Genomic DNA, 27355 nt, shown 5'->3' with positions numbered 1-27355 from the left:
GCTTTCTAAAGAACTGATATTCTAGCAGCAAAAATATCAGTGCCATGAGCCTTGTTGAAACCTCTTTTTCCACATTATCTAGGAATTCCCATGTTATTTTATTATAAATGAAAGAATAAGATTTTAGATAATAATACTTCTCAGGGTCAGGAAACTAGTAAATAGCAGAGCCAGAACTGAATCAGACCTAACTTTATCCCAAACGTCCCTTCTTTCCTCTCTGCCATCTCTCAGAATACCAGGAATGTTGTCAATCTTTATTATACATAAGATGCACTATTATTTCCAATACAAACGCCTTTCTATTTCTCTCTTTCTCGGTATGACAGGGAGCAGGGACCGAAGAGAATTGCCTCATTGATATTTTAGCTTCAAGAACAAATGGAGAAATTTTCCAGATGCGAGAAGCCTACTATTTGCGTAAGGAAATATACATATGTACATATATTGTGCACACATATAAACTTTATATTTTTCAAATGACACAAAATATTTCAGTTTATGTGTTCTAAAAGGTTTTTTCTAAGACCCTCTTAAATTTGAAATATCACTTACTCAAGACCAATTAACTCACTGAGTAAAACTGATGATTAGGTTTCCAAAAGTGAAACAATTCTCTAGAAAATCAAGTTAAGCAAAGTTTCCAGGAAAAGAATTAAAAGTTTCTATGAGGTGAGTGTTTACATTAATACAGGCAAATGTTCAGCACCGTGGTTCAGGAGCATTTTATCTCTTACCCAGAAGAGACCAGTTATACAGACAAAATACAGCAACGTGCAATAGCACTTAGCAAATTGTACAAATATGGGTAACCAGTGCGCTTTACATAAGTCTCATCATCACTGTGATCTATCACAAAATCAAATTTTTACACATTTTAAAAGTAGGTAAGTTAACTATTTTCATTTTTAAAAAGATCTAATGCCTTAAATTGCACTGTTTCACATATTGCCTCACACTGACTGTCAAGAAAATATTCTGGGCAGTCAGCTCTGTTGCATTTGAATAAAAATAAGGGGTATTTGCCAACAGGAATGAAGTAAGAACCTTCACTTAAAATATTAAAATGAGGGGCATCAGTTGGTTAAGCATCTGATTCTTTTTCTTTTCTTTTTTTAAAGTTTATTTTTGAGACAGAACAGAAAAAACAGAACATGAGGGGGGGAGAGGCAGAGAGAGATGGAGACTAAGAATCTGAAGCAGGCTCCAGGCTGCAAGCTGTCAGCACAAAGCCCAGCATGGAACTTGAACTCGCAAGCCGTGAGATCATGACCTGAGCCAAAGTCAGAAGCTTAACCAAAGTGTCTGAGTCTTGATTTCAGTTCAGTTCATGATCTCACAATGAGTTGGAGGTTCATGAGTTCAAGTCCTGCATCGGGGCTCTGTGTTGACACCATGGAGCTTGCTTGGGATTCTCTCTCTCCCACTCTCTCTTCTGCCCCTTTGTCTCCCCTGCTTCACTCTCTCTCTCTCGCAAAAATAAATAAACATTCTTCTACATATTAAAATGAGACAGAGCACCTGGGAAAAGTGCTGTGCTGGGTAGCAGTCTATGGAAATAGAAAGCATGCGAGCAAATTCTGAGAATTAGAGAATGTGAAATGACTTTCAATGGTGGTTTTCAACTTTGGAAGAAAGATAACTGTACTTATGCTACTTTTAGGTATCACATTTCTTTGGGGGACTATCTAGAAAATTGGCTTCAAGACAATGAGAATGAGATGTCAACAGATTGACTGTATTTCCTGTACTTTCCACCCACAACTGGGACAAAGCATTAACTTATACAAAGCACACTGTTATGTGGTTCTATAATAAATCACACATTTAACGTGGAAGATTTTTTTTTTCCAGAATACAACAGCAACCTTCAAGAGGACATTTACTCAGAGACTTCAGGACACTTCAGAGATACTCTCATGAACCTGGTCCAGGTATGAAATTCAAAAATTCACACCATTTTGCACTATTAAAAAATATGTTTCACTTTCAAAAAATAGGACAGAAAACTCCAGTTTAACAAAAAATCCTGTAAATTATAGTGCTAAATTCTGTATCATTATAGTGCCAAATTCCAAGCACTATAATAGAAACTTGGTTCAGATGTAGAAATAAACAAATATGAGTAATACACCATTTCTAGTCTCAAAAACAATCTACTGCATATAGGATTATTATGATTATAGACATGTACATAATTCACATTATAAGGTAGTTAAAAGATTTAAAATATAACAGTTACAATTTATCATTCTAATTAGAAATTATAATTCTAATTGCATTTTTAAAAACTAATAAACAGATTTGGGTGAATGCCAACTTTTGAGATCCTAGTATAGCCGAGCAGTAGCATGTTTCTCACTTAATAACTGCACAATACTATAACATAAATATTCTTTTAAGCATTTTAGAAATAAAAAAATAAAAACTATTAGGTTTTAGCTCTCTGTGTAAAGAGCTAATAAGCAGAAATCCAGACTCTGAATTGTATAGCCTCCCACGTGTGAGCATATGATCCTCAGCTCTGCCTCGGAAGATTCTGTGGTACTAGACGCGAACACAAAGGAATACTGCATCAAATTAAAATCTGACACATTTTATTTTTCTGTACCGACTAAATGGTATTTAATTATTTCTATTCAATTAATATTTTTGAAAAACATCCCACATATTATCATTGTAACAATAATAATATTTTTAGGTATAATTAACCTTTGTCTTACATGCCGGTTATCCAATTCAGCAGACACTCAGGATTGTAAAAAAAAAATCGATGTTCCAGTTTTTTACTGGCAAAAAAGACCTAGATGTCCAAGCTGGGAAAAATGTCTTCCGAACCAGTATTTTGGCTGGTGGTTATGTCGTATGAGTATGTATGCGTGCATATGTGTCTGTGTGTGTGTGTCTTTGTGTGTGTGTGTGTGAAATGAAGCAAGTATTTCTAGATCTCCAAAGCTTTTCTCTTTATGACAAGAACATAACTGAGTACCTGGTAGCTAGCATAAAATTTCACCAAGAAATAGGCTTTTGTACATGGAAATGTAATACTAAGAAAGATTTTTATTGTCTTTAATGACAAAAAAAAATAAATGATAGCCCTTCTAGGGAAAACAGGTGGAATAATTATACATAGAAAGATGGAAAAAAAACCCAAGATGGAGGAGAGTAGGGTAAGAATTTGCCTGAGGCCCTTTAGGAATCCAGGGCCCAACACACTCAGATGGAGAGTCAGAATCTGCAGATGAAAACATGGGATGGACCATGGAATGTCCTTTCTTCCTCTTCTCTGAGCCACTCTGGTACCAATTGCCTCTGTGAGTTCCTGGAATTTTTTTTATAGTGTCAACATTTCTATGGCTGCTATTGCCAAACTCTGAGATGTTCTTCCTTCCCTTTTGTCCTGTTCAGGTTTATCTGAAGTGGTGCTGTGGAGTATATCCTCCGTGAGGGTTATATCTCTTTCACAGCTCAATTTTGGCAAATGCAGACATTTAGCAGTTTGATTGCAGCTTGAGTAGTTCACTTTCCTTAAATCCGGATTTATGATGTCCTTGGAAATGTAAATCTCTAAGAAACTTAAAAGAAGTCTAATGTAATTGCTTCCAGTGGATACTGCATACCACTTAGCCAAACCCAAATTTCTTTCCTAGACGTATTTCTTTACATCCTTGCACTCTCCCTGACTGTGCCTCTTGTGTTTCACAACTAAAAGCCAGTTCCTTGGAAGTCCTCTCAGATAATAAATTTAGTCATATACTTGCTGCAGGGCTGAGTCTTAAAAAGTGTTTGCTTTCTAAACTTCCTTCAGGTCCCAGCTTACATTGCTTGGAATCAGTCCCCTTCCAACTGTTAGGGACACCAAATATCTGGACTTTCTCCCTACCTCTTTTATTTCGAATTATAAACCAGTCCATTGTTTACTGAGCTCATCTCTTTCTTATAACACATGACCAAAAGCATAAATTAAATGCCAGTTCCCAAGCTCACATGAAGATCAGAATAGCTCTCCTGATCAGATTGTAGCTCTCCTCCAAAAAGTGAATCCGACGCAGATTCTCTTTCCACCTAGTGGCTAATCCATCCTCACACCTTGCTTCTAATTCCCTCGCGCCAGTCCGCAATCTACAGAAGCAGAAAGATTGTGGAGGATTGTTCATGGGAATTTTTATGGGCCTCGCGGTGGTATCTATCACTTTTGCTCACATTTCATTGGCGAGGCCTCCCCTTAATATCAAGGGTGGCTGTAAAATATAGTCCGGTTTTTTGTCCTCAAAGACAACGAAATAAGTTTGGTGATCAGCTATCAGTGTGAAAATGAGACTTGAAAACTGCAACCAAGGCAGGCCAGTGAGCAACAGAAGATGGAAGGATGAAGGATGCCTAAATCGGGCACAAAGAGAATTTCCCAAAGGAGAGCAATATATAAACAAAGAAACAAACTGTTCTGCATTATTTCTTATAAGTACTTTAAAGGTAAATGCCTTTGCATTTTTATCCATGCTTTATGTTTTTGACATGTCACCATTTGAAATGATCTTTTAAAAGATCACTGTGTGAAAGTTTCTTGGCCCTACTTCTAATCTAATGTGCAGAATGATGTTCATCATACCATATACTATATGTATATTATACAATGTTAATCTGAATATAATAGTTACATTTTTAATATCTATATGACTAATCTTATCAGGCAAAGTTATTTCATATGAGAAAAACAAAAACCCGGCTCTATTTTAATCTTTTATTGTTTCTGTTTTGTCTTTGGCATACATAAACCATGTGTGTGTAAGGGACAATTGTGCAACATTTACCTGTATTTCATTGATTGATTGATTGATTGATTGATTGTTGAGTTCTGCCAACAAAGCAAATTTCAAAACTTCTGGTCTAAAAACTAGTATGGGGAATAATCATTTCCCATCAGGCCTCTGATTGAACATACCCTTGAAAGTCTTCTTCGACTTCATAGGAATTGCTGTCCTCTAAGCCCATCATGTATTTTTATTCTATTTTATCACATAATGTGGGATGTGTTTGCATATCAGCCTTTCTCAGTAGTTACCCAATCGTGAGAACTATGTCCTATGCAACTTTACAGTTTTAGAACTAGGCTCTCTGTGTGGTACATGGAAAGCAAGGCTGACCGTTTGGAAATAAATGGTTCAAGGACAAATTCTTTTAAAAGTCTGAGTGAATCAAGCTCAATGTTTGCTGAAGTAAAAGATGCAGCTTCATATACAATGGGTCCATGAGAATTCTGGAAAAGAAACATCATTTGCACACCTGGGGAGGAGGAAGGAGGTAATTCAGAGTAAGTAAAAAGGTCTTGCCTGAGCATGCTATGCTGGCTTGCTTGAAGGACTCCTGCGAAATAGGAAAAAGTGTCTGATTAAATTGCTGGTTTGCATGCCAGGCCGGCGAGGCTCCTGTAAGCAGCTGAGAGCCACAGGGAAGTTTTTGGCAGAATGTGAGGTGACTGGGAAGATTTTATCTATTACCATCTCCACATAAGTAGGACGAAAATTAACTCGCACGTGTCATGCTAATTTACCGCCACAGATAGGAACACACATAGTAAGAGCCTCACACTTGACGTAAATAAGAGAATTGACTTATTAAAAATAAAAAACTAGTTTCCTCTTCTTATCATCTCCTTAATTTCTTAATTCCATTCTCTTTGAGTTTGTATCGATCAAATCAATCAGATATACCCTGAATATGTGCTGAAGTGAGACAAGAAACCATGAAAAAACTCAGCGGGAGAAAAGGGCCATGTATTTAAGCAAGAAAAAGCTATTAACGGTCTCTTTTATTACTAAGATTGTCTTACTGGCCGTCTTCCAGCGGGGAAAGTGGTTAGAATTCTTGATGTCCCAGCTAAGTTTAAAGAATGAAAGGAAACAAGGAAACTTCAGGTTAAGGGCAAAAAAGACAGAATATTCCTCAGTTTTTCAGGAAAATAGACCCATATGCTGATTTTTTCCCAAAAATTACAAATTCAAATATTTACCTTACAGAGATTTCTATTTTTTTAATTCTACAAAGCTTTGTTTTTTTAATGGACAACATTGTTTCTATATCTGAAGTTAAAGTATTGTATTACTGCACCCAAAATCAACATTATAATTTGTCTCTACTCTGTCTAGAACTAGTCTGTGTGCAAAAATAGTTAAAGACAGGAAATGACCGTTAATAATAACTTTTTCCTCTAAAGTATCAATGGCAGTGTGCAAATTTAAATTACTACTTAATTTTCCTGCTTTTTGTATTATGTCTTCTTGCTGTCTTCCTCATTTGGGGTGGATTAACAAGTCCAATCAAACACAGGAGGAATAGTTTTTCCTTAATATATGTTTACTATGATAAAAAAAAAAAACTTCATATTGTACTTCACACATTCACACACACTTTTATATGAGTGGATTAAAGAATGAATAAAAAGACTAGATAGGAACACTTACTATCCAGTCATTGCTAGGCAACATGGATTTTAATTCTTTTTCATCCTTTTTATGTGGGTGTGTGTGCCCAAGTTATTGTCAGTTTTGAATGAGGAATAAAAAAATATTCAAAGGAAAACATTGCTGAGGAAGCCAGATATTAACTGCCCCCAACTGAGGGGAGATTGGTCATTTGGACTGATTGGATGTCTTCAAATAGTACATGTGAAAAAGGTGGTATAGTATCAGTCATATCCACTGACTTTTCAACTAAATTAAAATTTTCTGTTTTTCAAAATAAATTCATGAATCTGCTTCATTGTATTTGGTTTCATTTGGTTTGATCTGGATTTGCATGGTTGTGCTTAGTCAAGCCCTAGTCTGAGAGTTCTAATTTCTAGGATTATAACATCAATGAATAGCGATAGTTTGTCTTTTTATAGTTCAGGTAAGTTGTTGTAGAAATAAACTTATTTTAACTTGTGAGAGAGCTAAAAGTCATTATGGGGAAAATTTTAATAATTATCATTAATTTTAAAAATAATCTGTTGGCAGCATGTCAAATGAATATTTCCTAACACTTAAATGTCACAAGACAAATTTAAATTAAAACATTCTCTCTGTAGTTAAGAGTCTGTATCTTGGGACGCCTGGGTGGCTCAATCGGTTAAGCATCTGACTCTTGTTCCAGCTCAGGTCATGATCTCATGGTTTGCGAGTTTGAGCCCCACCTCGTGCTCCGTGCTGACAGTGCGGAGCCTGCTTGAGGTTCTCTCTCTCTCCCTCTCACTCTGGCCCTCTCCCTCTCCCTCTCTCTGTCTCTCTCTCAAAAATAAATAAGTATACTTAAAAATTAAAAATAAAAGAGTTTGTATCTAGGTTTGCCTGACAGTTACCAGAGGGGAAGTGGATGGAGGGATGGGTCGGATAGGTGATGGGGATTAAGGAGGGCACTTGTGATGAGCGCTGGGTGTCAAATGGAAGAGTTAAATTGCTGTGTTTTGTTCCTGAAGCTATTATTACACTGTGCCTTAACTAACTGGAATTTAAATACAAACTAAAAACCTAAAGAACAAAAACAAAACAAAACAAATATTCTCTCAGTTTAAGAGGGTCAACATTTTTTTAATTTTCAACTAATGAGGCTGCAAAATATAAATTAAAACAACAGTTCATATTGGCATAGCATTGCCCCTAATAGAGGAAAGTCAACAGTCCCCTTGTAAACCAATGAGTTCCATCTTAATATCAGACAAGCTTTTATTTTCTTAATATCCAAACAGAAATTTATTTCAATTTATTAAAGAAAAATATACATTCTTTGGGCCCCTAGGTGACTCAGTAGGTTGTGTCCAACTGCCGCTCAGGTCAAGATCTCACACTTTGTGAGTTCAAGCCCCACACCAGGCTCTGTGCTGACAACTCACAGCCTAGAGCCTTCTTCAGATTCTATGTCTGCCTCTCTCTCTCTTCCCCTACTCTGCTCTCTCTCTCTCTCTCTCTCAAAACTAAAAAAAACATTTAAAAATTTTAAAAAATTGTTAAAGAAAAAGATACATTCTTTAGTAAGAATCAAATGTGTTTTATTAGGATAACTCTGCATCCCATTAGAGTTATACCGCAATCCAGCTTCTGCTGCCGAGTCCTGCTTCTTTCTGCTCCCTTCCCAGAGTGTTGCTTCCAAACCCACTCCATAATAAGCAAGACTTGTGCTGATGTCTGTCTCAGAGTCAGCTTTCCAAGGAACCCACTGGCTGTCCCCTCCTTGCAGAGGTGAGAAAACTGAGGCTCGGAGAGATCACCATCACACACACACTGAATGAGTGGACCGATATGAAAACAGGACTGAGTACACTACCCCCCCCCCACTCTTTAAATCTGATCTCTCCTACCTCCAGCCCCATCTGACCCCACTCCAGTTCTACTTCTTTTTGACAAAATGTCAATGACTAATATGCAAATGACCTCTTAAGATTTCTGTACCTCTTAAATGGTTAAACAGTAAGCCACTTAAAAGTACTGACATCTCAGAATCAAGATTGTAGTGTGTTTTTAAAACAAATATTCTTATATTCCAGAAAAAAATAAAACACATCATTCTGAAAATTTAACATGACAGAAAATAAGTCATGGGGAAAAAATTAGTGAACAGTTGTTTCTCATTGTAATAGAGCAATCAATCTTATTCATAGTTGCAATTTCTTTTCCCTGAAATTAAACAACAATGCGTTATTATTGGTAAAGCATATATGTATGTGTACTTGTATATATAATAATATTATCTATATAGACACACATATTTTAAAACAACACACTGATTTATGTCATCATGGGATTTTAACTAATTTGGACTATAACTTTATAGTATGAGTATTACTTCCTAATTTCACTTTCTAGAGTTCAAACATGAAATTATGTGTGTGTGCTTAACTTTGAAATAGCTTTGCAGTGTAGTAAAGTTTTCCTTCCAACAGAGAGTAAAAAAATGAGGATGAATAGAGACCTAGATTTTATAAGCCAAGGAAAATTAAATAAAGTTTATTTAAAGATTGTATACTTACAAGGTTCCACAATACGTTCCTCTTAAAATGTAAAACACACTTTATAAAATAATATGGATTTCATTAAAATTACCTAAATTACAATAGAAAATGGAAGTAATTAACATAAAAGATCTATCTTAGTACAATCTTCTCTAATAATTCTCTTCCTGAAGACCAGAAATCTCATGGTAATTCACACTGCTTAATAAAATGTATAATTTCTCTTAGATTTTTAAACATGTTGAAGATTTACCTTTGACTCCTGACTTCGACATCATTGACTGTTCAGTTGGGAGCTTTTGATTTAGCATTTGGATCAGTAAATTTAGAAGGTTGGGAAAGATAAGAAGTGAATTTGGGAGCTGAAAAAGTTTATCCCTTCTGTACAGCACTTCAGAGAGAATCTGTCTAGACATTTTACAAAAAAGAAATGGAATTCCTTCCTAAAGGGTTGTGCAGTTTAGAGTTTCAACCAGATAAGTGAGGGCTGTTTCCATGTAAACAAATATTTTTTTCACCCTGTAGTCAGGATCATTATTCTCTTTCTCTGTCTTTTTCTGTCTTTCTGTGTGTGTGTGTGTGTGTGTGTGTGTGTGTGTGTATGTGTATGTGGGTTTCTGTCTCTCTGTCAGTCTGTCTCTCTCTTTCTCTTTCTCAATCTTCCTTTCTCTCTCTATATATAGATGACAGATAGGTAGATGTTAGATGATAGATAGATAGACAGATAGATAAAGATAATAGACAAACTCTGTGTAACACTCTATATTTCCTTTCCTCTTGACTCCATTATAAGGCAGTTCTATGTCCTTATATTTATTATTTAAACCTTATTGAAATTCAGATTAGAGAAATTGACTTTGCAATTTAAGTAATGTGAAACCTTTCTTCTTTCAATTCCCTCCTAATACAAGTACTTTAAAATTCTTCAGTTGTAATTACATCCACTACTTCCCTCTACATTTCTATTTTCAGAATCAAAGTAAAGACTGTCCATGGCTTTCATCTTTTTAACATCATGATAATTAGGCGCACCACTTTTTGTGAATTAATAGAGATTGAGGGAATTGGAGCATAGGAGCCTTAAGGTATTGATGAAATGAAAGTGTTGAAAATTATTGTCATATTTTCTGGGAGAGATTTTTTACTTACTCTTCAAAGTGCTTTCCAAAAGGGATATTTCTAATAAGGAAACAACTCAGCTAGAACACCTTCTTGAAAACAAACGCCAATCATTAAATGGGCTTTCAACACTTCATGCATGCTTTTATTAAACTAGATTTACAGGAGATCTAATTATCTGTCAAATAATTAAACAAATTAATCACTCGGAGGTTAATTAATCAGTATGTGCAAATCACACTAGAGATGATGAATGTTTTCACAGAGAGAATGGAAACCACCCATCTGGATGCTTCCTCCTCATCTTGGCTGTCAGGATTTCTTTACAATCGTTTCTCAAACTGATACAGTGAGTCTTCAGGAGATGTTATTGATGTCAGTTTTCAGTGACTATCTGTATTCAAATTACCTTGTTCAAATATTTTCAGCTAGATTTCAAGCCCCCCAATTTCTTCTTTTCACAGCATTATTTCACCCCTAACCCAAATTCTATACTCATTTGTATCATTTCTCTGGCATTTACATCAATTACATACACCACGCTGCTGTCATAGGCTTCTTACATGACAAAATCAGCCTGACTCTGCCTAGGCAGAAAAAACTAAATCACAAACTTACCTTATTCACATTTTTAAAAAATCTACCAGTCTGTTTAAAGTGCTTTTGGTAATTAACTGAACAAAGAAGTAAACAGATAAGCACAATTTCAGATTTCATGTCAAAGATCTTATGTTTCAAAAAATATTTCCTATACCCAGAATTGCAGAAAATTCTTAAATATTTCCCAGAAACATTGTAAGGGTAGGTGTTTAGTTAGTTATATAGTTTGATTGGAAATCACTAAGAAAACTTCAATGATCCAGAAAACCTTCCTACATGTTCTAACTGATCTTTTCTTATTATTTATTTTAATTCCAGTGTAGTTAACACAGTATTACGTTAGCTTCAGCTTTTCAATATAGTGGTTCAACAATTTCATATATTGACTCAGTGCTCATCAAGGTAAGTTACTCTTAATCCCTTCATCTAATTCACCCATTCCCCCAACATACCCTCTGGTAACGTTCTTGACTTGTCTCTTTATTTTTCTTTTGATCATTTGTTTTGTCTCTTACATTCCACATATGAGTGATATCATAATGGAATTTGTTTTTCTCTGACTTACTTATTCCACTTAGCATAATACTCTCTAGATCCATCCATGTTGTGGCAAATGTTAAGATTTCATTTTTTATGGCTGGATAATATTCTATTATATATATTATTGATATATATATATACTATTGATATGGGCTGCTGCCATATCTTGGCTCTTGTAGATAATGCTGCAATAAACATAGGCATGCATATATCCCTTCAAATTAGTGTTTTCATATTCTTTGGATAAATTCTCAGTAGTGTGATTACTGGATCATAGGATGGCTCTATTTTTAATTTTTTGAGAAATCACTAAACTGTCTTCCACAGTGACTACACCAGTTTGCATTCCCATCAATAGTGCACAAGGTTTCCTTTCTCTCCACATCCTGACCAACACTTGTTGTTTCTTGTGTTGTTCATTTTTGGCCATTCTGACTGGTGTGAGGTGATACCTCATTGTGGTTTTGATTTGTATTTCCTTGATGATCAGTGATGGTGAGCATCTTTTTATTTGTCCATTGGCTAACTGGATTTGTTCTTTGGAGAAATGTCTGTGCAGGTGTCTGCACATTTTTTGTGGATTATTTGTGGTTTTTTATGGTGTTGAGTTAAATAAGTTCTTTACATATTTTGGGTACTAACCATTCATTGGATATGTCATTTGCAAATATCTTCTCCCATTCAGTAGGTAATCTTTTAGTTTTAGTGGTTGTTTCTTTAGCTGTGCAGAAGCTTTTTATTTTGTAGTCCCAGTACTTTAGTTTTGCTTTTGTTTCCATTGTCTCAGGAATATATATTTATAATAATAAATTCAATATATGTTATAATATAATTATGGGTTTTTTTTCTGGGCTTCCTATTCTCTTCCATTGATCTAAAGAAATCTGCCACATTTCTATACAACTAATTACACCAAAAATAATAAAATACCTGGCAATAAAATTAACCAAAGAAGTGAAAGACCTGTGCTCTGAAAACTATAATATATTGATGAAAGAAATTGAAGATGACACAAACAAATGGAAAGACATTTCATGCTTACGGGTTAGAAGAACAAATATTAAAATGTCTATGCCACCCAAAACAATCTACACATGTAATGCAATCCCTATCAAAATACCAACAGCTTTTCCTAAACAAGTAATCCTAAATTTGTATGCAACCACAAAAGACCCTGAATAGTCAATGCAATCTTGAAAAAGAAAAGTAAAAGTGGAGATATCACAATTCCAGACTTCAAGTTATATTACAAAGCTGTAGTAATATAACTGATCTTTGAATTCTGCTATCTAAAAGTACTTCTTTATTTTTCCTCCACTCATTTAGTATTAACTCAGTATTTGTCAAGTGTCTACAATATGTCAAGCATAATTCTAGACAGTTGGGAATTGTCAGTGAACAACAGACACGAAGACCTCATCAGCCTTTAGGAAGCTTACATTCTAGTGGGGAAATAAGAACAGTTAAAGAGAAATCTAATGATCATAATGAACAGATACATTATATAGAATGTTAGAAGGTAATGAAAGATATGGTAGAACAGGATAATGGGGATAGAAATTGTTGGGCTGGGCATGGTAGGTAGGTTGCAATATTATATAGGTTGGTCATGGTAAATGTCCTTGAGAAGATGAGATATGAGCAAACATTTGGAAAGAATGAGTCAGCAATGAATGGGTATGATAAGGCAATCCAGGCAAAGGGAAAAGTTAGAGAAAAATTCTAAGGCAAGGGGATGGCTGATGGTTGTAAAGAACAGCAAGGAGCCAGCTAGTGCTATCTGAGCAAGCAAAGGAAATGTACTATAGTAGTAATAGGTAATGTCAGAAAAGTCACAGGTGATGAAATTAGGTAAAATCTGTAACCACTGTAAGGACTTTGGCTTTTGCCCTGAATGATATGGGGAAAGGTAAATCATTTCTAGATTTTGAGAAAAGGAATATTCTGATCTTATGCTTTAAAATATTCACACTAGATGCTGTGCTGAGAAAAAAATGTAGGGAGACAGGATAGAAACAAGCCTGTAAGGATGCTATATGAGCAAGAAATTCAAGATATAATGTTAATTTGGACACATAGGAGAATACTGGCAGTGATGAAAAGTACCCAGAGTCTGCATGTATTTTGAAGGTAGTGTCTATATTACTTCCTCAGGAATTGGATATAGGGTCTAAAAGTAAAAAAGAAAGAATAAGGGGCACCTGGGTGGCTTAGTCGGTTAAGCATCCAGCTTCAGTTCAGGTCATGATCTTGGAATTTGTGGGTTTGGCCCCCATGTCAGGCTCTTCATGACAGCTCAGAGCCTGGAGCCTGCTTCAGACTCTGTGTCTCCCTCTCTCTCTACCCCTGCCCCACTTGTGTTCCATCTCTTTCTTTCTCTCTGTCTCTCTGTCTCTCTGTCTCTCTCTCTCTCTCTCTCTCTCTCTCTCTCTCTCAAAAATAAACATGGTTTTAAAAATAAGGAATGAAATGTTGCTCAGTTTTTTAGTCTTAGCAAAAGGAATGATGGAACTCTACAAAATGAGATCTGGAAATTTGTGGATGTAAGAGGTCTTTGAGTTAGAGGGAGACTAGAAGATGGGTTTTGAACATGTTGAGTCTAACATGTATTTTAGAAATCCAACTGAAGATGTTCAGTTGGCATTAGAATACATGCATCTGTAATTTGGATAATAGATCTCAGCTAGACATGTAAAATTGGGGATCATTACAGAATAGATATAATATAAAACCACATGAATGGTTAAGATGAACAAGGGAAGGATTGTAGACACAGACAAGGACCAAAAACTGTACTACAACTTTCCAGGATTAAGAGATTGAAGAGTAAAAGGAGGACCAATACATAAAATTGAGAAGGAGTAACCAATGAAATAGAAAGAAGCTAAAAAGAGAGTTCAGGATTCTGAAAGTCCAGCAATGAAGGCATAGAAAGGAGAGAGTGAGCAACTGCATCAAATCCTATACTGATCAGTCAAATAAGATGAAGACTATGAATTACCATGATGAGTTTATGTTATTAAAGAAATGGCATATATCCATAGAAAATATAGCATATTTATTGCTTTTAGCCATTTATTGCTTAGGTAAAGTAAAGCCATAAGAGACTGACCAGAGGATATTATCTAAAAATAATGAATTTTTTACGCTAAGGGAAGAGTAGAGTAACAAAATCTCAGGCCAGAAAAGACATTGAAATAAAATAATCACATTTTTCATAACAATAAGATCTTAAGAAGTTCATTTAATATCTGTAAGCCTATTTATTTTTTTATCTTCAAGAGGCAAAACTATACAACCCCTAAGATCCCTACACCTTAAGACTTCTGCAATATGAAAATAAAATAACTCCCATAATTCTACTACTTAATAAATTATGTTCACACTTAAATGTTGTCTTCTATTCCTTGCCCATATATATATAAAGCACACTTGCTTACAAAAATACACATATTTAGGGGGTGCCTGGGTGGCTCAGTTTGTTGAGTGTCCAACTTTTGGTTTTGGCTCAGGTCATGATCCCAAGGTGCTGGGATCAAGTCCCAGCATGGATCCCCAAATTCTCTCTCTCTCTATCTCCCTATGCCCCTCCCCTGCTTGCATTCTTTATTTCCCTAAAATAATAATATGAATAATACACAGATTTTTTAAAGTAAGAATTTTATATGTGCAGTCTTAGTCACTTAATATTTTAGGCAAATGAAATGAGGAGGCAGAAGAAATAAGCCTGGTAAGTTTGCATCAACTTTTTCTTAGCTGGATACTTCTAGATGATAAAGCTTCTAAGTTATAATTAAACATATTAAATTTTCCAGGGTTACACATTAACTCACTAAAGTATATAGGTTATTTATTTATGAATAAATTGATCTTTCTCATATGCTTCCAGCTTTTGGTTAGCAAGGAAAAAAGCCTAATATAGTGAATGTAATCCATACAATATATGAACAGTTAATGTGAGTGTGTATCTAATATTATTTACACAGTTATCAAGTTAAATACTCAAATGTCAGATTTCTGTCCCTCTCCTCTCCTTCTCACCAAGAGAGCACTTGATGGAGAGGCATGTGTGTGTGTTTTATGAGATATCTTTATGAGACTGTTACTGCCCTCAGATCATGAAGATATTCCTCCATCTTTGCTCATCTTGGCTGTGGAAAGGTGGTTCCGGGCAACTTTAGACATGTGATCTAATGAGATGTAGATGTCCATGATATGAGCGTTTCTCAACATTAGCTGCCAAACAGTGCAGCTGGTCAATTTATGATCCTTTTTCTGTCTCAATTTGATCAGAACCAAGTAACCTTCTATGATGGTTTAGCCCCATCTCTGCTCTCACGGGAGCTGGAGAATCCTCCTAAATTCTAGGTCCCACGCAGTTCACTAGTGTAGTCCACCTTATAGCTCTTGGCTACTGGAACAATCTGTGCCTGGCATGGTTATAAAATAACTCTATCCGTCAAGCCCCCCAGACATGTTCTCAACTAGCATACATGTTCCTCTATCAAGAACAGATAAGAATGAGTTCTACGTAAGAAATTTTCTCCATCAGGAGCAGACAAGTAGCCCATTAATCTCTATTTAAGGATTGATATTAATTCAAGAGAGTTGTATTTAAGGTTTTTTTCTGCCCCGTCTTGCTATATCAGTGAATTCAATACAATGTGACCATTTCTAGAGTCCAAGAAGAAGTTAGGAGCAAAAGCTACTATAGTCTCACTGTTCTCTCAGCATAGTTAAAAAAAAAAAAAAAAAAGCCTTCCCTCCAGATCTCAAACTAAAGGAAAGGTTAAATGAACTGTCTCCACATATCTCTTTCTCTCCCCTCTTGTCATCATAATTCTTGGGGACCAGAGGCTCCTGCACTGGCTAGCCGCCCTTCCTGCCTGTTTGTGATGGGAATCTCTTCAATCACTTTGGCCATAAAGGATTGGTGGTGCTGGGCAAGAAACAAATTTGCAAAATATTCTTACTCTACAAAATTTGGAGTTCATGATTATTTTATTGAGATATATATATAATATAATATAATATATCCTATTTTACAAGTCAAAGACTGAATATTCACTCATTCTTTGTCTCTGCATTTTCACACTAATAATGTTAAATCCACCTATACTGCCCACTGCCAGACTTTGGATGCCTGGTTTGATGGGAAGAAGATACTGCGCAGAGGGCTGGAAGGGTGAAAAACATTTCAGCATCTTTAAAAGATTACCACTGCTGCAAAGAAAAAATAAAACCTACATTTTTAGGGGTGCCTGGGTGGCTCAGTCAGTTAAGCATCCAACTCTTGATTTCAGGTCATGGTCTCATGGTTCCTGAGATGGAGCCCTGGATCGGTCTCTGTGCTGATAGCATGGACACTTCTTGGGATTTTCTCCCCCTCTCTCTCTCTGTGCCCCCTTCAAAATAAAAAAATAAATAAACAGTTTACAACCCCACATTTTAAGAAAGGACCTATATTCCATATAGTGTTCAACAAATGTAGACTCCAAATGATGATAGAATTTTCTCAGGGATTACCAAAGATTTTTGTCTTAATAATCCTATATGGACTGTTAATTAAGGAAATTGACAACGGAATACCTGGGCATATTTTACAGGGAACCAGAGAGGAAGGATACACAGATCCTGCGATGGCTGCTCAGGATGCAATGGTAACTAGAACCAGATCTCAAAATGACTATGGAAAACCTTTGTTAAAGTGGTCTGGGGTGGTTGTGGTGCTACTTCCTGGCTGTATGATGTTTCAGGTCCTGTGGGAAGCCTGTCAACAGAAGACAGGGGAACACAAGACCATGCTGCAAATGATCCTGTGCAACAAAAGTTATCAACAGCTGTGGTTGGGTAATTGTTACTCAAGTTCCTTTTCGGCTACTTAACTGATGGTGTAATAAAAAGCAAGTAGTTAACTGGAAGAAAGAAAAGGGAAATGTTACATATAGTCATCACAGAAGTACTTATTTTTAATTATGTTTATACAGACTTGTCTCATCTCATGACATTGCTAAGGAATAAAGTTTTCTTATAATTTTATTTTTTCCAATAACTGAATTATATAATCTTTAAGTACTGAATCTTTTAAAATCATCTCTGTTTTTGATGGAGAATTTACTCAGGTATGTTAGCTATTTTCTAACATATTATATATTGTCTTTAAGAGACTATAGTGAACATGGTTTAACTAGTCCATTACAAGTCAAGGAGATTATTATTAATGTCATGATTTATGTGAAGTTGCCTTATTGGTCTTTGAGGTGCAGTAACACTAGCTGGTACTTTGACTTCCATATCTTTCTGTTCCTTTTATTTAAATTTTTTTTGCTTTTTTTCTACATGTATAAACACTAAAAATTTGTAAAGACAGCCTACTCCAACTCAACCTGCACCCTTATATTTTATTTATGTTCAATATTTATAGCAATCTAATCAATATTTATATTTTAAATTTATAATATGTACAAACTCTCCTTTGAATTGTATCACTTTGTTGAAGTTTTCCAGGAATTTCAAAATATTTCTGGGCAAGACCTAGTAGATGCCATTAATGAATGTTATGATGGATACTTCCAAGAGTTGCTAGTTGCAATTGGTAAGTAATAATTTATTTGGCGTACAGCAGACCTTTTATCCCAGAATAAATGCTAATTAGCTCTGGTTGAATTAAAGATGCATGAATATGCTCTTCATTGAGTCACTTTTCCCTGAATTTAATTATTTAGTAAGGATGTTAACTCTATAGAGGAAAAGTACATTGTCTACTGACACAAAGCACTAATATGGCAAGTTGATAACTTTAATGAACTAATACCATTCTCTAGTAACTGGTTCAACTTTCATACTAGGAAACACTGAATTCTCAGATACTCTGTCCAGTTATTGGGATCTCACACCTTTAAATTCATTACTGACTTCCATTCCCTTGCTAAGGAGCAGATAAATCCCAGCAATATGGATTTCTTTTCTCCAGGAGGAAAATAATATTTTTTCACCATCTCTAATATTTTGCTTTAGGGGTAAGTTCTACCATAATAAAAAGATTTACCAAGTTGTTACTTAGTAGTGATTTCTGCAGGCTATTGTGAGAGAGACATTCCTCTAGCTTTGTCCAAAGAAAAGATATCTTCCCATAGAGAGGAAAACAATGCTAGTTCTCCATAACAACCACCATTAAATTACCCGTATTGTACCTTGTGCTGCGCTATGACTTGACAGAACACATTGCAGAACTACTAATGAAGGGTCTTTGTGAAATATCCCCATAGAGAACACACCAAGTAATCACTCACATTTGTTGAATTAATGGATACTATGATTTTTCATTCCTAGAACAGCACAGATATACATGGCAGTGGAGATAAAAGGTAACAGAATTTGTAAAGCTTAGCTTGTAAAAGAGTTTTACCCTAGGGTTCCATGAAAAGGTTTGGTGGGTTCTATGAAATCCTTGAAATAGTATATGATATATGAATATTTGTATGTTTCTGAGAATAGGGTGCTTTTATATTGACAAATTCTCAACATAATTTAATTACCATGTATCTTATTACAATTCATTTAACAAACAAGGCCCAAGGAGGTTAGTATGGCCTCAAAGTTTATCAACTCATGAGCAACAAAGTTATGACTAGGACTCATATCATCTGAATTTCAAGATAGCTCTTTTTCCACTGTAGACCACACCACAAACACAGAGTGAGTGAGAATACTGAACATGAGAAATACCAGAAAACAATGTAATTGATTTATTCAATAAACATTTATTGAGTTATCTACTATTCTGGCCATTGATTTAGGCACTGTGAATGGAACAGTGAAACAACAAAAGTCACAACAAAAGCTTCTCTCCTTAAGATGCCCACATTCTAGCAGTGACTCAGGAGTGCTAGGAGGTTCACAGTTATAAATAAAAATAAAATATGAAGGCATGGTCTCACAACCTAAAATTATCATTTGAATTATAGAGAAAACACTGTTGTGATTATTTTATTTTGCCTAAAAGTTAAAGCTTTACATATGTTATTCATTATTAACATTCATTTATTAAAATAGACAATATTGAATGTCAATGATCATCAACTGACTTCTATCAAGGACAATTGTTAACGAGGCTCTTGGTGGTTCTAATGCCATAACACTTTTGATTATAAGACTCCTAACACTGGTCTAGGTCCCATATGACCCATCCGGTTTTTCTTTAAGAGACTTCAGACCTACTCACAGGTCTACGAGGGATTAAAAATTCCTTTAGGAAGGGGCTCCTGGGTAGCTCATTTGGTTAAGGGTCCCACTCTTGATTTCAGTGCAGATTATGATCTCAAGATCGTGAGATTGAGCCCCATCAGGCTCTGTGTTAAAGTGCAGAGTCTGCTTGGAATTCTTTCTCTCCCTCTCTCTCTTCCCCTCCCCTACTCACTCTTTCTCTCTCTTTCAAAATAAATAAACATTAAAAAAAATAACCTTTGGGAAAATGAGCCAATTGCACATTGAATTGTACAATAATAAAAATCTGTAATAGTGGGCATCTCATTGAAGCTGTATTTAATTTTCAAATAAAGAGCACACATTTTTCTTCTCTAGGCTATGTGAAGGAACTAGATATCTCCAAGAGGTAGAGATAAACTAAATGAAAATCTGAATGAGTCATTACAGTACTGCTGCTTTACATTTTTCTATACATTATGGTCTTACCAGTATTCTAAATGTGGAAATTTTACTGCAATGTACAATGAGGAATCCCACAGAAAACTCAAAAAGTATCACTCTTCCAGGATTTCAATAGAAAAAAAGAAGTATTCTTATCACTTCCAAATTCTAAAGAAAACACATATTGTCACTTTCAAACTTTCTTTTTTTTTCTCTGTGATTTTTTTCTAGTTCTGTGTGTTCGAGACAAACCAGCCTACTTTGCTTATAGGCTACATAATGCAATCCATGTAAGTATGACTCACTTATTTTTAAAATTTCTCCAGAAATCATGTTTTCCTTCTCAAAGCACTAGCTAAAGCACATGGGGGAGATAGGCCCCAAGGAGTCATACTTCTCAGGTAACTCAATTTGTGCAGAAAGCGGAGCATGATTTCTTTGGTGGGTCTCATTCTGGTGTATTACATTTTTTCCACTTGAACATACATTGTTTGAAATGAATATATTTACATACAAGTTGAAAAATAGAATTCAGTGTTTTAGAAAAACACAAAATAATGTTAGTGGTTATTTTTAAACGTGAAGTGCTATCTTAAAAGACACTTAAAAAAAGATGGCTAGAAAACAATAAACTCTAAATCCATGCTTGTAATTAAATGAGAATGTTTTTCATAGTTTAGTGTGATCTCAATCACACATCCTTTGGTGCATTTATTCTTTTTTTATTAATAGTTTATTACCAAGTTGGTTTCCATATAACACCCAGTGCTCTTCCCCACAAGTGCCCCTCTCCATGACCATCATCCCCCTTTTTCTTCCACCCTCCCTCTTCAGTCCTCAGTTTGTGCTCAGGATTCAAAGGTCTCTCATGATTTATTTTTAAATAAAGAAACACTTAAATGCATGAGACAATGCATACTTTATTCATAATGTGTATGACCCATATTTTGAAAAAGAAAAGTTCTGATACAAATCATTGTACATATATCATAGCTTCCAAAACTCAGTGAAAGTTATTTTTTTAAGTCAGTAATACAGCAATTTTAATAGTCAGTGTTTTGTCCCCAAAGTAATTTTACAGACCAGTTTATTAGAAGTAGTTCGCATGTTGGGATAATAAAATATTAAAGAATATTCCTATTATATATCTTGTGTAAGGAGTGTTTTTTATTTACATACAAGAAACTAGGTATCCTCAGAACACAGAGGGAAGATTAATGTTCATGGCCTTCCCCTATTTTATTCTATTTCCAAGCAAAGAAAGTTGATTTGATTAAATATATTTTTAAATAATGTATTGGGCAATGCTATTGAATGATTTCAATAGAGTCCTTCCCCAAAACCAGAATGAAGTTTCACTTATGAATGACCATGGGAAGAGAAGCACAAATTACTCTGATTCCAAATTTGCCCAAGTTGAGGGATAGTTATTCTACTAATATCCTATTCCTTCTATTTATCTTTCAATGCAAAAATAAACATATGTTCACTCACAACTGGTTTGGAGGCAAAGAAGAAGATTGCATATTCCAATAATTGAGTTGTTGATATATGATAACCTCAAATGTAAAATACTGGTAAAAGCTGTTTACACGACTGCTAACCATAGAACATCTACAGAGATATTTCTCCAGTGCACTCTAATGAATGATATACAACTGAAATATGGAAACTGGGGTAAATCACTTGATTGAATCACATCAAATTATGAAAATTTGCTTAGCTGCTCTATTCCCAAAACATTCAGACATTAAAAATTACATTATGCTCGAAAACGTTATGCTCACCGGCCACTGGATGTCCCCATTACTCCATTTGAAAAGACAAATCAAAATTGGTTTGTCAAGCAATATTCTTTCTGGAGCTAGTATACAGAAATGATTTTTGTATTTTTCAGTATTTGAGTTTAAATCGGCAAATATTTCAAATACCTGGAATTTATATTTTTACAATTTTTAATAATAGACTATAAAACAAAAATGTAACTACTGTCTCACTCAGACATACCAAAGTTCACCTAACAGAATTCAAAACCCACCTGTCTCCCTGGCCTAGCAGAATTCCTACCTAGAAAGAGTACATGATCAGATTTGTATTTCAAAATGCAGTGTGAAGGAGATAGTGTGAAAGTTGGTTGTTAAAGAAAGGAACTATTGCAGAGTCAAGGTGAAATGATAAGAGCCCGTGACACTAGAAATAGAAATTATGGGGCATTTAAGAAGTAAAATTGAAAGGGTCCCAAGATGAGATGTAGGAAGACCCTGAACGCACCTCCTCCCACCAACACACCAAGTCTACACCCGTAAGAACACGAGTCTGAACCTAGCAGACGTCATGACAGGCTTTGTTTCCCCTCTAAACTAGAAGGCCTAAGGTCAGTCCCTCCAGAACCATTTGGCCATTTGGCGGTTATACATTACCCAGGGCAAAAGCAGACCACTGCAATATTCAATCAGGAAAGGCCAGCTACCTCTCCCCACATTCCTAAGGGTGAGACCTGCAGATGGGAACTTTAGATAAGACCCTGTTACCTAGTGTTAAAGTTAACCCTATAGTCACCAAACAAGACCCTGAACTCGCTCTGTAATTGGCTAATTTCAAAGATACCCTAAATGTTGTAATTGGGTCCCGCCAAAAGTAACGAACGCTCTGAACAGTGTGGATGGTTAGAGCTGCTGCCAATACTGTTGTACCATTATGATTGGGTCTCTACCTATGTCACAATCTCCTGTAACTCCCCCTTCCCAAACTCATAAAAGTCCTGCCCCGCCTTTGTTCGGGGCTCACTCCACGTGGATCCAGTAAGTCTGTGAGCCCGAGTTTAGGCTGGCCGGGCCTAAATTCGTAATAAAGCCCTTTGCTTTTGCATGCGTGCTTCAGCCTCCCTGGCGGTCTCTGGTTTCTGGGGGCGATAAAGAAATCTTGGGTATAACACACTGACATAGAGAACATTTTCTCCTGAAGAAGAACTGAAAGCTGAACAGCTTCTGCACAACAAATGATAATGGGTCTATATAGAGAAGGAAGGGAGAGTTGGTGACATGGTAATCCTGACACCTGTAGTAGGAAGGGATATCACTGAGGGGCCCATGCACAGCCTGGCCTGGCCTGGGCACAGGGAAGAAACAGCAACTTAAAGAGCAACTAGGCTATAAGTAAAGGAAATTCATTCATTAACCTTAAAGCAGTCACCAAATAGGCAAGGAACTGCTGGAACTCTCTCCAGGGTCAGAGGTGTGAACAAGCACCTTGACAGCAGAGACATGAACAGGGTGCAGGTGTTCTATCCAGCTTGCTAGAGCCACCCCAGCATGCCCTGGGCCCCTCACCCTCACACCAGTTCCAGCAATCCCACCAGAAGCAACATGCAGATGGCCACCAGGCACGTGAAAAGATGCTCAGTATTACTAATCATCAGGGAAATGCAAATCAAAACCACAAGGAGATATCACTTCACACCTGTCAGCCTGGCTATTTTAACAAAGATAAAAAATAACAAGTGTTGGCAAGGATGTAAAGAAAAGAGAATCCTCATACGCTGTTGGTAGGAATGTATATTGGTGCAGCCAATGTGGAAAACAGTGTGGAGTTTCCTCAAAAAATTATAAATAGAACTATCATACAATCTAGCAATTCTACTTCTTAGTATTTATTCAAAGAAAGCAAAACACCAATTTGAAGAGATATATGCACCCCTATGTTCATTGACTATGATGTACAATAACCAAGAAACAAACTATGCGTCCATCAATAAAGTGTGTGTGTGTGTGTGTCTCTCTCTCTCTCTCACACACACACACACACACACACACATACACACACACACACACACACATACACACACACACACACTGTAATATTACTCGGCCATAAAAAAAAAAATGAAATCTTGCCATTTGCAACAACATGGATGAATCTAGAGGGTATTATGCTAAATATGTCAGACAGAGAAAGATAAATACCATATTATTTCATTTAAGTGTAGAATCTAAAAAACAAGACAAATGAATAAACCAAAAAGAAACAGGTACAAGAAACAAACTTGGTCAGAGAGGGAGGGTGGTGGGGGGATAGGCAAAATAGCTGAAGAGGGTTAGGAGATATAAACTCCTAATTATAAGAGAAATCAATCATGGCGATGTGACATACAGCATGGAGAACATAGTCAATAGTATTGTAATAACTGTACGGCAAACGACTGTATGGAAAAAAATTAGATTCAGGGGGGAACATTTTGTAACATATAAAAACTGAATCACTATGATGTGCATCTGGAACTGATAGGCAACAGTGTGTCAATTATACTCCAACAAAATAAATTAATAAACAAATGAAAGAAGTCAAATAGGTAGCCTACTTCACCTTATGTACACAGTAAGAGAGAGGGGGAAGTCACAGAGGACCCTGGGAGTGTGACTTGGGCACTCCCCAGATCACAATGCCAGTGTTTGAGGGGCACAGGAAGAATAAATAGCCACAGAAAAGGGGATGAGTCTATATTAGACAGATTAACTTTTACTATTTTCTAATTTTTTCTCTCCCTTTCTCTTTTAGGACTTTGGCTTCCATAATAAAACCGTAATCAGGATTCTAATTGCCAGAAGTGAAATAGACCTGATGACCATCAGGAAACGATACAAAGAGAGATACGGAAAATCCCTATTTCATGACATCAAAGTAAATCTACCCAGGATTAATTTTGACCCATATCTTATCCTTTTTGGAACGGAAATAAGAGCTTTAATATAAATAACTTCATGTTAGAATCTAAAAAGTTAATAGGGCACCTGGGTGGCTCAGTTGGTTAAGTGTCTGACATCAACCCAGGTCATGATCTGGGAGTTTGAGCCCTGCATCAGACTTTCTACCATCAACACAGAGCCTGCTTCAGGTCCTCTCTCTCTCTCTCTCTCTCTCTCTCTCTCTCTCTCTCTCTCTCTCTCTCCCCCCCTCCTCTGCTCATGCTTCTCTCTAAAAACTAAACATTTAAAAATAATGATAAAATAAAAAGTTAACAATTCTAGCAAAGATAGTCTACTTTAGTACGTCAGACAGCCTTTAGTGCATCAACAGGCGCTAAGTGAGGAAATCCCTCACCTCAGTAACAGAGTTTATTTCTCTTCTTTGATGTGTTTTGGACACAAATCATTGATGAAGTCATGTAAAATATTCATCCGCTAATCATGTAATTGTGCTTTCTCAGTTAAATTTTGAAGCATGAACAGTGTCAGGAAAAATACATTTTACAATTAGACCACACTAATTGGGAAGAGGTTTCTTAGATCAGTTCAGGTCTCCTCCCGTGTTGTTATAGAAGGCAGGGCGACCAGTCCAATCCCATAAACTGGAGGAATTTAACATTGATAGTAACGTAAAATTCTTTGTGTCCACACCAATCCCTGTAGCCCTTAAAGGGCACAGCAGCAGTGATTCAGAAGTAAACAAGCCCTTTTCTTCATTCTGATATGTCTACGTTTTAGTGTGGATTTTGAGAAAACCTAGCAAAGAATTCTTAGAATATATAGGACTCTACAGGTAAGCATTTGACTCTACAATCTACAATGCAAGTATTTGACTCCTCATTCAAAACTTATGAAGAATTTGAGGATGGTACCAGCAGAGCATGCAACCAGGCACAGGGCCCCAAGCATAAATCTTCACTTATTCTTTGCACATAGCTAGATGTTGTTACTTGTTCAAATTGTTTTACACTGAAACATTCAATTGCATAGTTTTTTAGTTTATTAAGAGTGATTTAGAAACAACAGGAAAACCCAAGGACCAAAGGATCACAAAAAAATGACCCTGTAGGCCTTTTGTGGCCAAATTGGTTTCCAAATGGAGGGCTTGATGCATCAGTGAAGAGGAACTTAACAAACAATTACAATTAACCACAGCCACCTCAGAGTCTGCTGTTATTTACATATAATTCATGTAACACCACTATGTGCATTTAAAAAAGTGAATTATAACTACATGACTATGTGCATTTAAAAAAGTGAATTATAACTACATGACTTTATGTGAGAGGATGTTAATATGATAGTTGATTTTTAACTTAGTTTTTATGATTCCATTTATTTATTGCTATTATTATTTTGAGGCACTTAGAAACTACAGAAGACCATAAAAAGAAGATAAAAATTGTCCTATTCTCCACCACCGATAACCAGTAATGAAATGTTGTTGTAGGTTCTGCCTTTTTAATAATATATATAAACATTAATATGTTTTACTGCAAAAGGAATATGTTTATTGAATCATGGTTATAAAATACCTAAACTACCCCACATTATTAAATATTGCTTTTTACTTTTTCACTAGTGTACATAAAGTTGTCTATATTTTTGAACATAAATTTTTGTACTCATCAATAATTGATTATTATTTCCTTAGGATATATTTCTTGAAGTAGAATTACTACATCAATGAGTGTAAACATTTTTAAGTCTTTGGAGACATATTGCCAATTTGCCTTCTAAGACCCCGAACTGATTTATAACGATAATATTACAACACCTCTTTCTAAAGTTGAGGAGATTTAATTCTACTGTAAGTTATTCTTTTTATAAACATACATTAAGATTAAATCAACTTCATAGGAACCCTGTTCTATTGCCTATAACCATGGTATTATTTTTCGATAACTTCTACCGGGAATAGTTCTCAGGATACATTAAATCTTTAGATGAAAAAAGACAATTTTAGAATTGCTAATGTCCCATGGATCTTTCTGACTGTGTTTAAGAGGAATTATGCTTCTTTTTTAGAATACAATGACATTTTCTTTTAAATACATTGTTTGTTTTTGCAGAATTTTGCTTCAGGGCATTATGAGAAAGCTCTGCTGGCCATCTGTGCTGGTGACGCTGAAGACTACTAAATCCAGAGACAGATTTGCAGGACTGCGCATTCCTCGCTACAGACTTGTCAAAATATATAGTTTGTGATAAATTTGCACTGTTAGAAGCATTATAGCAAAACTGTGGAATCATATTTTCTCTGCTATCTTTAAAATCATTCTAAGCCAAAGAAAAATCTATTGATAAAAGTATATGAGACTAGATTTGTACTTATCCAAATCAGCAATTTATTAAATTGTGTGTAATGGAATAAAATATAAAATTTTTTATTGAGATCTATTTTATTTAGATGTGAATTTTCAATTCTCTAGAACAAGAGAGTCTGCTTACAGCTGTCTTTTAACATTCTTAGGAGAAAGAAACACAGTGTGTGGCCATCCCCCTCAGAGAAATTTTCAAGACTTTTATACAAATGCAATAAACCAAAAGTAAACATCTAAAGCTGACTTTATTTAAAAGAAAATGAAGATGTAAAAAGCAAAATGCAACCAGATAGATGCTTGTCAGGCTTAGATATGTAAGAGATTTGGATGTAAAATTGGGTGCATGCTTGCGTGTGTGCATGCACACATGTGTCTGTGTATTTGATGATCATTCTGGT

General features: G+C 35.6%; 1 protein-coding gene across 1 annotated transcript in view; it reads left to right on the top strand.

The window, feature by feature from the left end:
- ANXA10 (annexin A10) overlaps nucleotides 1-26774 on the top strand; it is a 59318-nt gene extending 32544 nt beyond the window's left edge. The window contains exons 5-12 of the mRNA XM_029950601.1: nucleotides 330-420; nucleotides 1855-1934; nucleotides 16849-16902; nucleotides 16999-17092; nucleotides 17742-17837; nucleotides 20123-20181; nucleotides 24446-24568; nucleotides 26706-26774. Coding sequence (XP_029806461.1) covers nucleotides 330-420; nucleotides 1855-1934; nucleotides 16849-16902; nucleotides 16999-17092; nucleotides 17742-17837; nucleotides 20123-20181; nucleotides 24446-24568; nucleotides 26706-26774 — 666 coding nt within the window. The remainder of the gene's footprint in view (nucleotides 1-329; nucleotides 421-1854; nucleotides 1935-16848; nucleotides 16903-16998; nucleotides 17093-17741; nucleotides 17838-20122; nucleotides 20182-24445; nucleotides 24569-26705) is intronic.
- Nucleotides 26775-27355: the final 581 nt, after the last annotated feature.

The sequence above is a fragment of the Suricata suricatta genome, chromosome 1, assembly GCF_006229205.1.
Source record: "Suricata suricatta isolate VVHF042 chromosome 1, meerkat_22Aug2017_6uvM2_HiC, whole genome shotgun sequence".
NCBI classification, from domain to species: Eukaryota; Metazoa; Chordata; class Mammalia; order Carnivora; family Herpestidae; genus Suricata; species Suricata suricatta.
The sequence above is the reverse complement of the archived record's forward strand: the minus strand, read 5'-3'. Positions and strand labels throughout refer to the sequence as shown.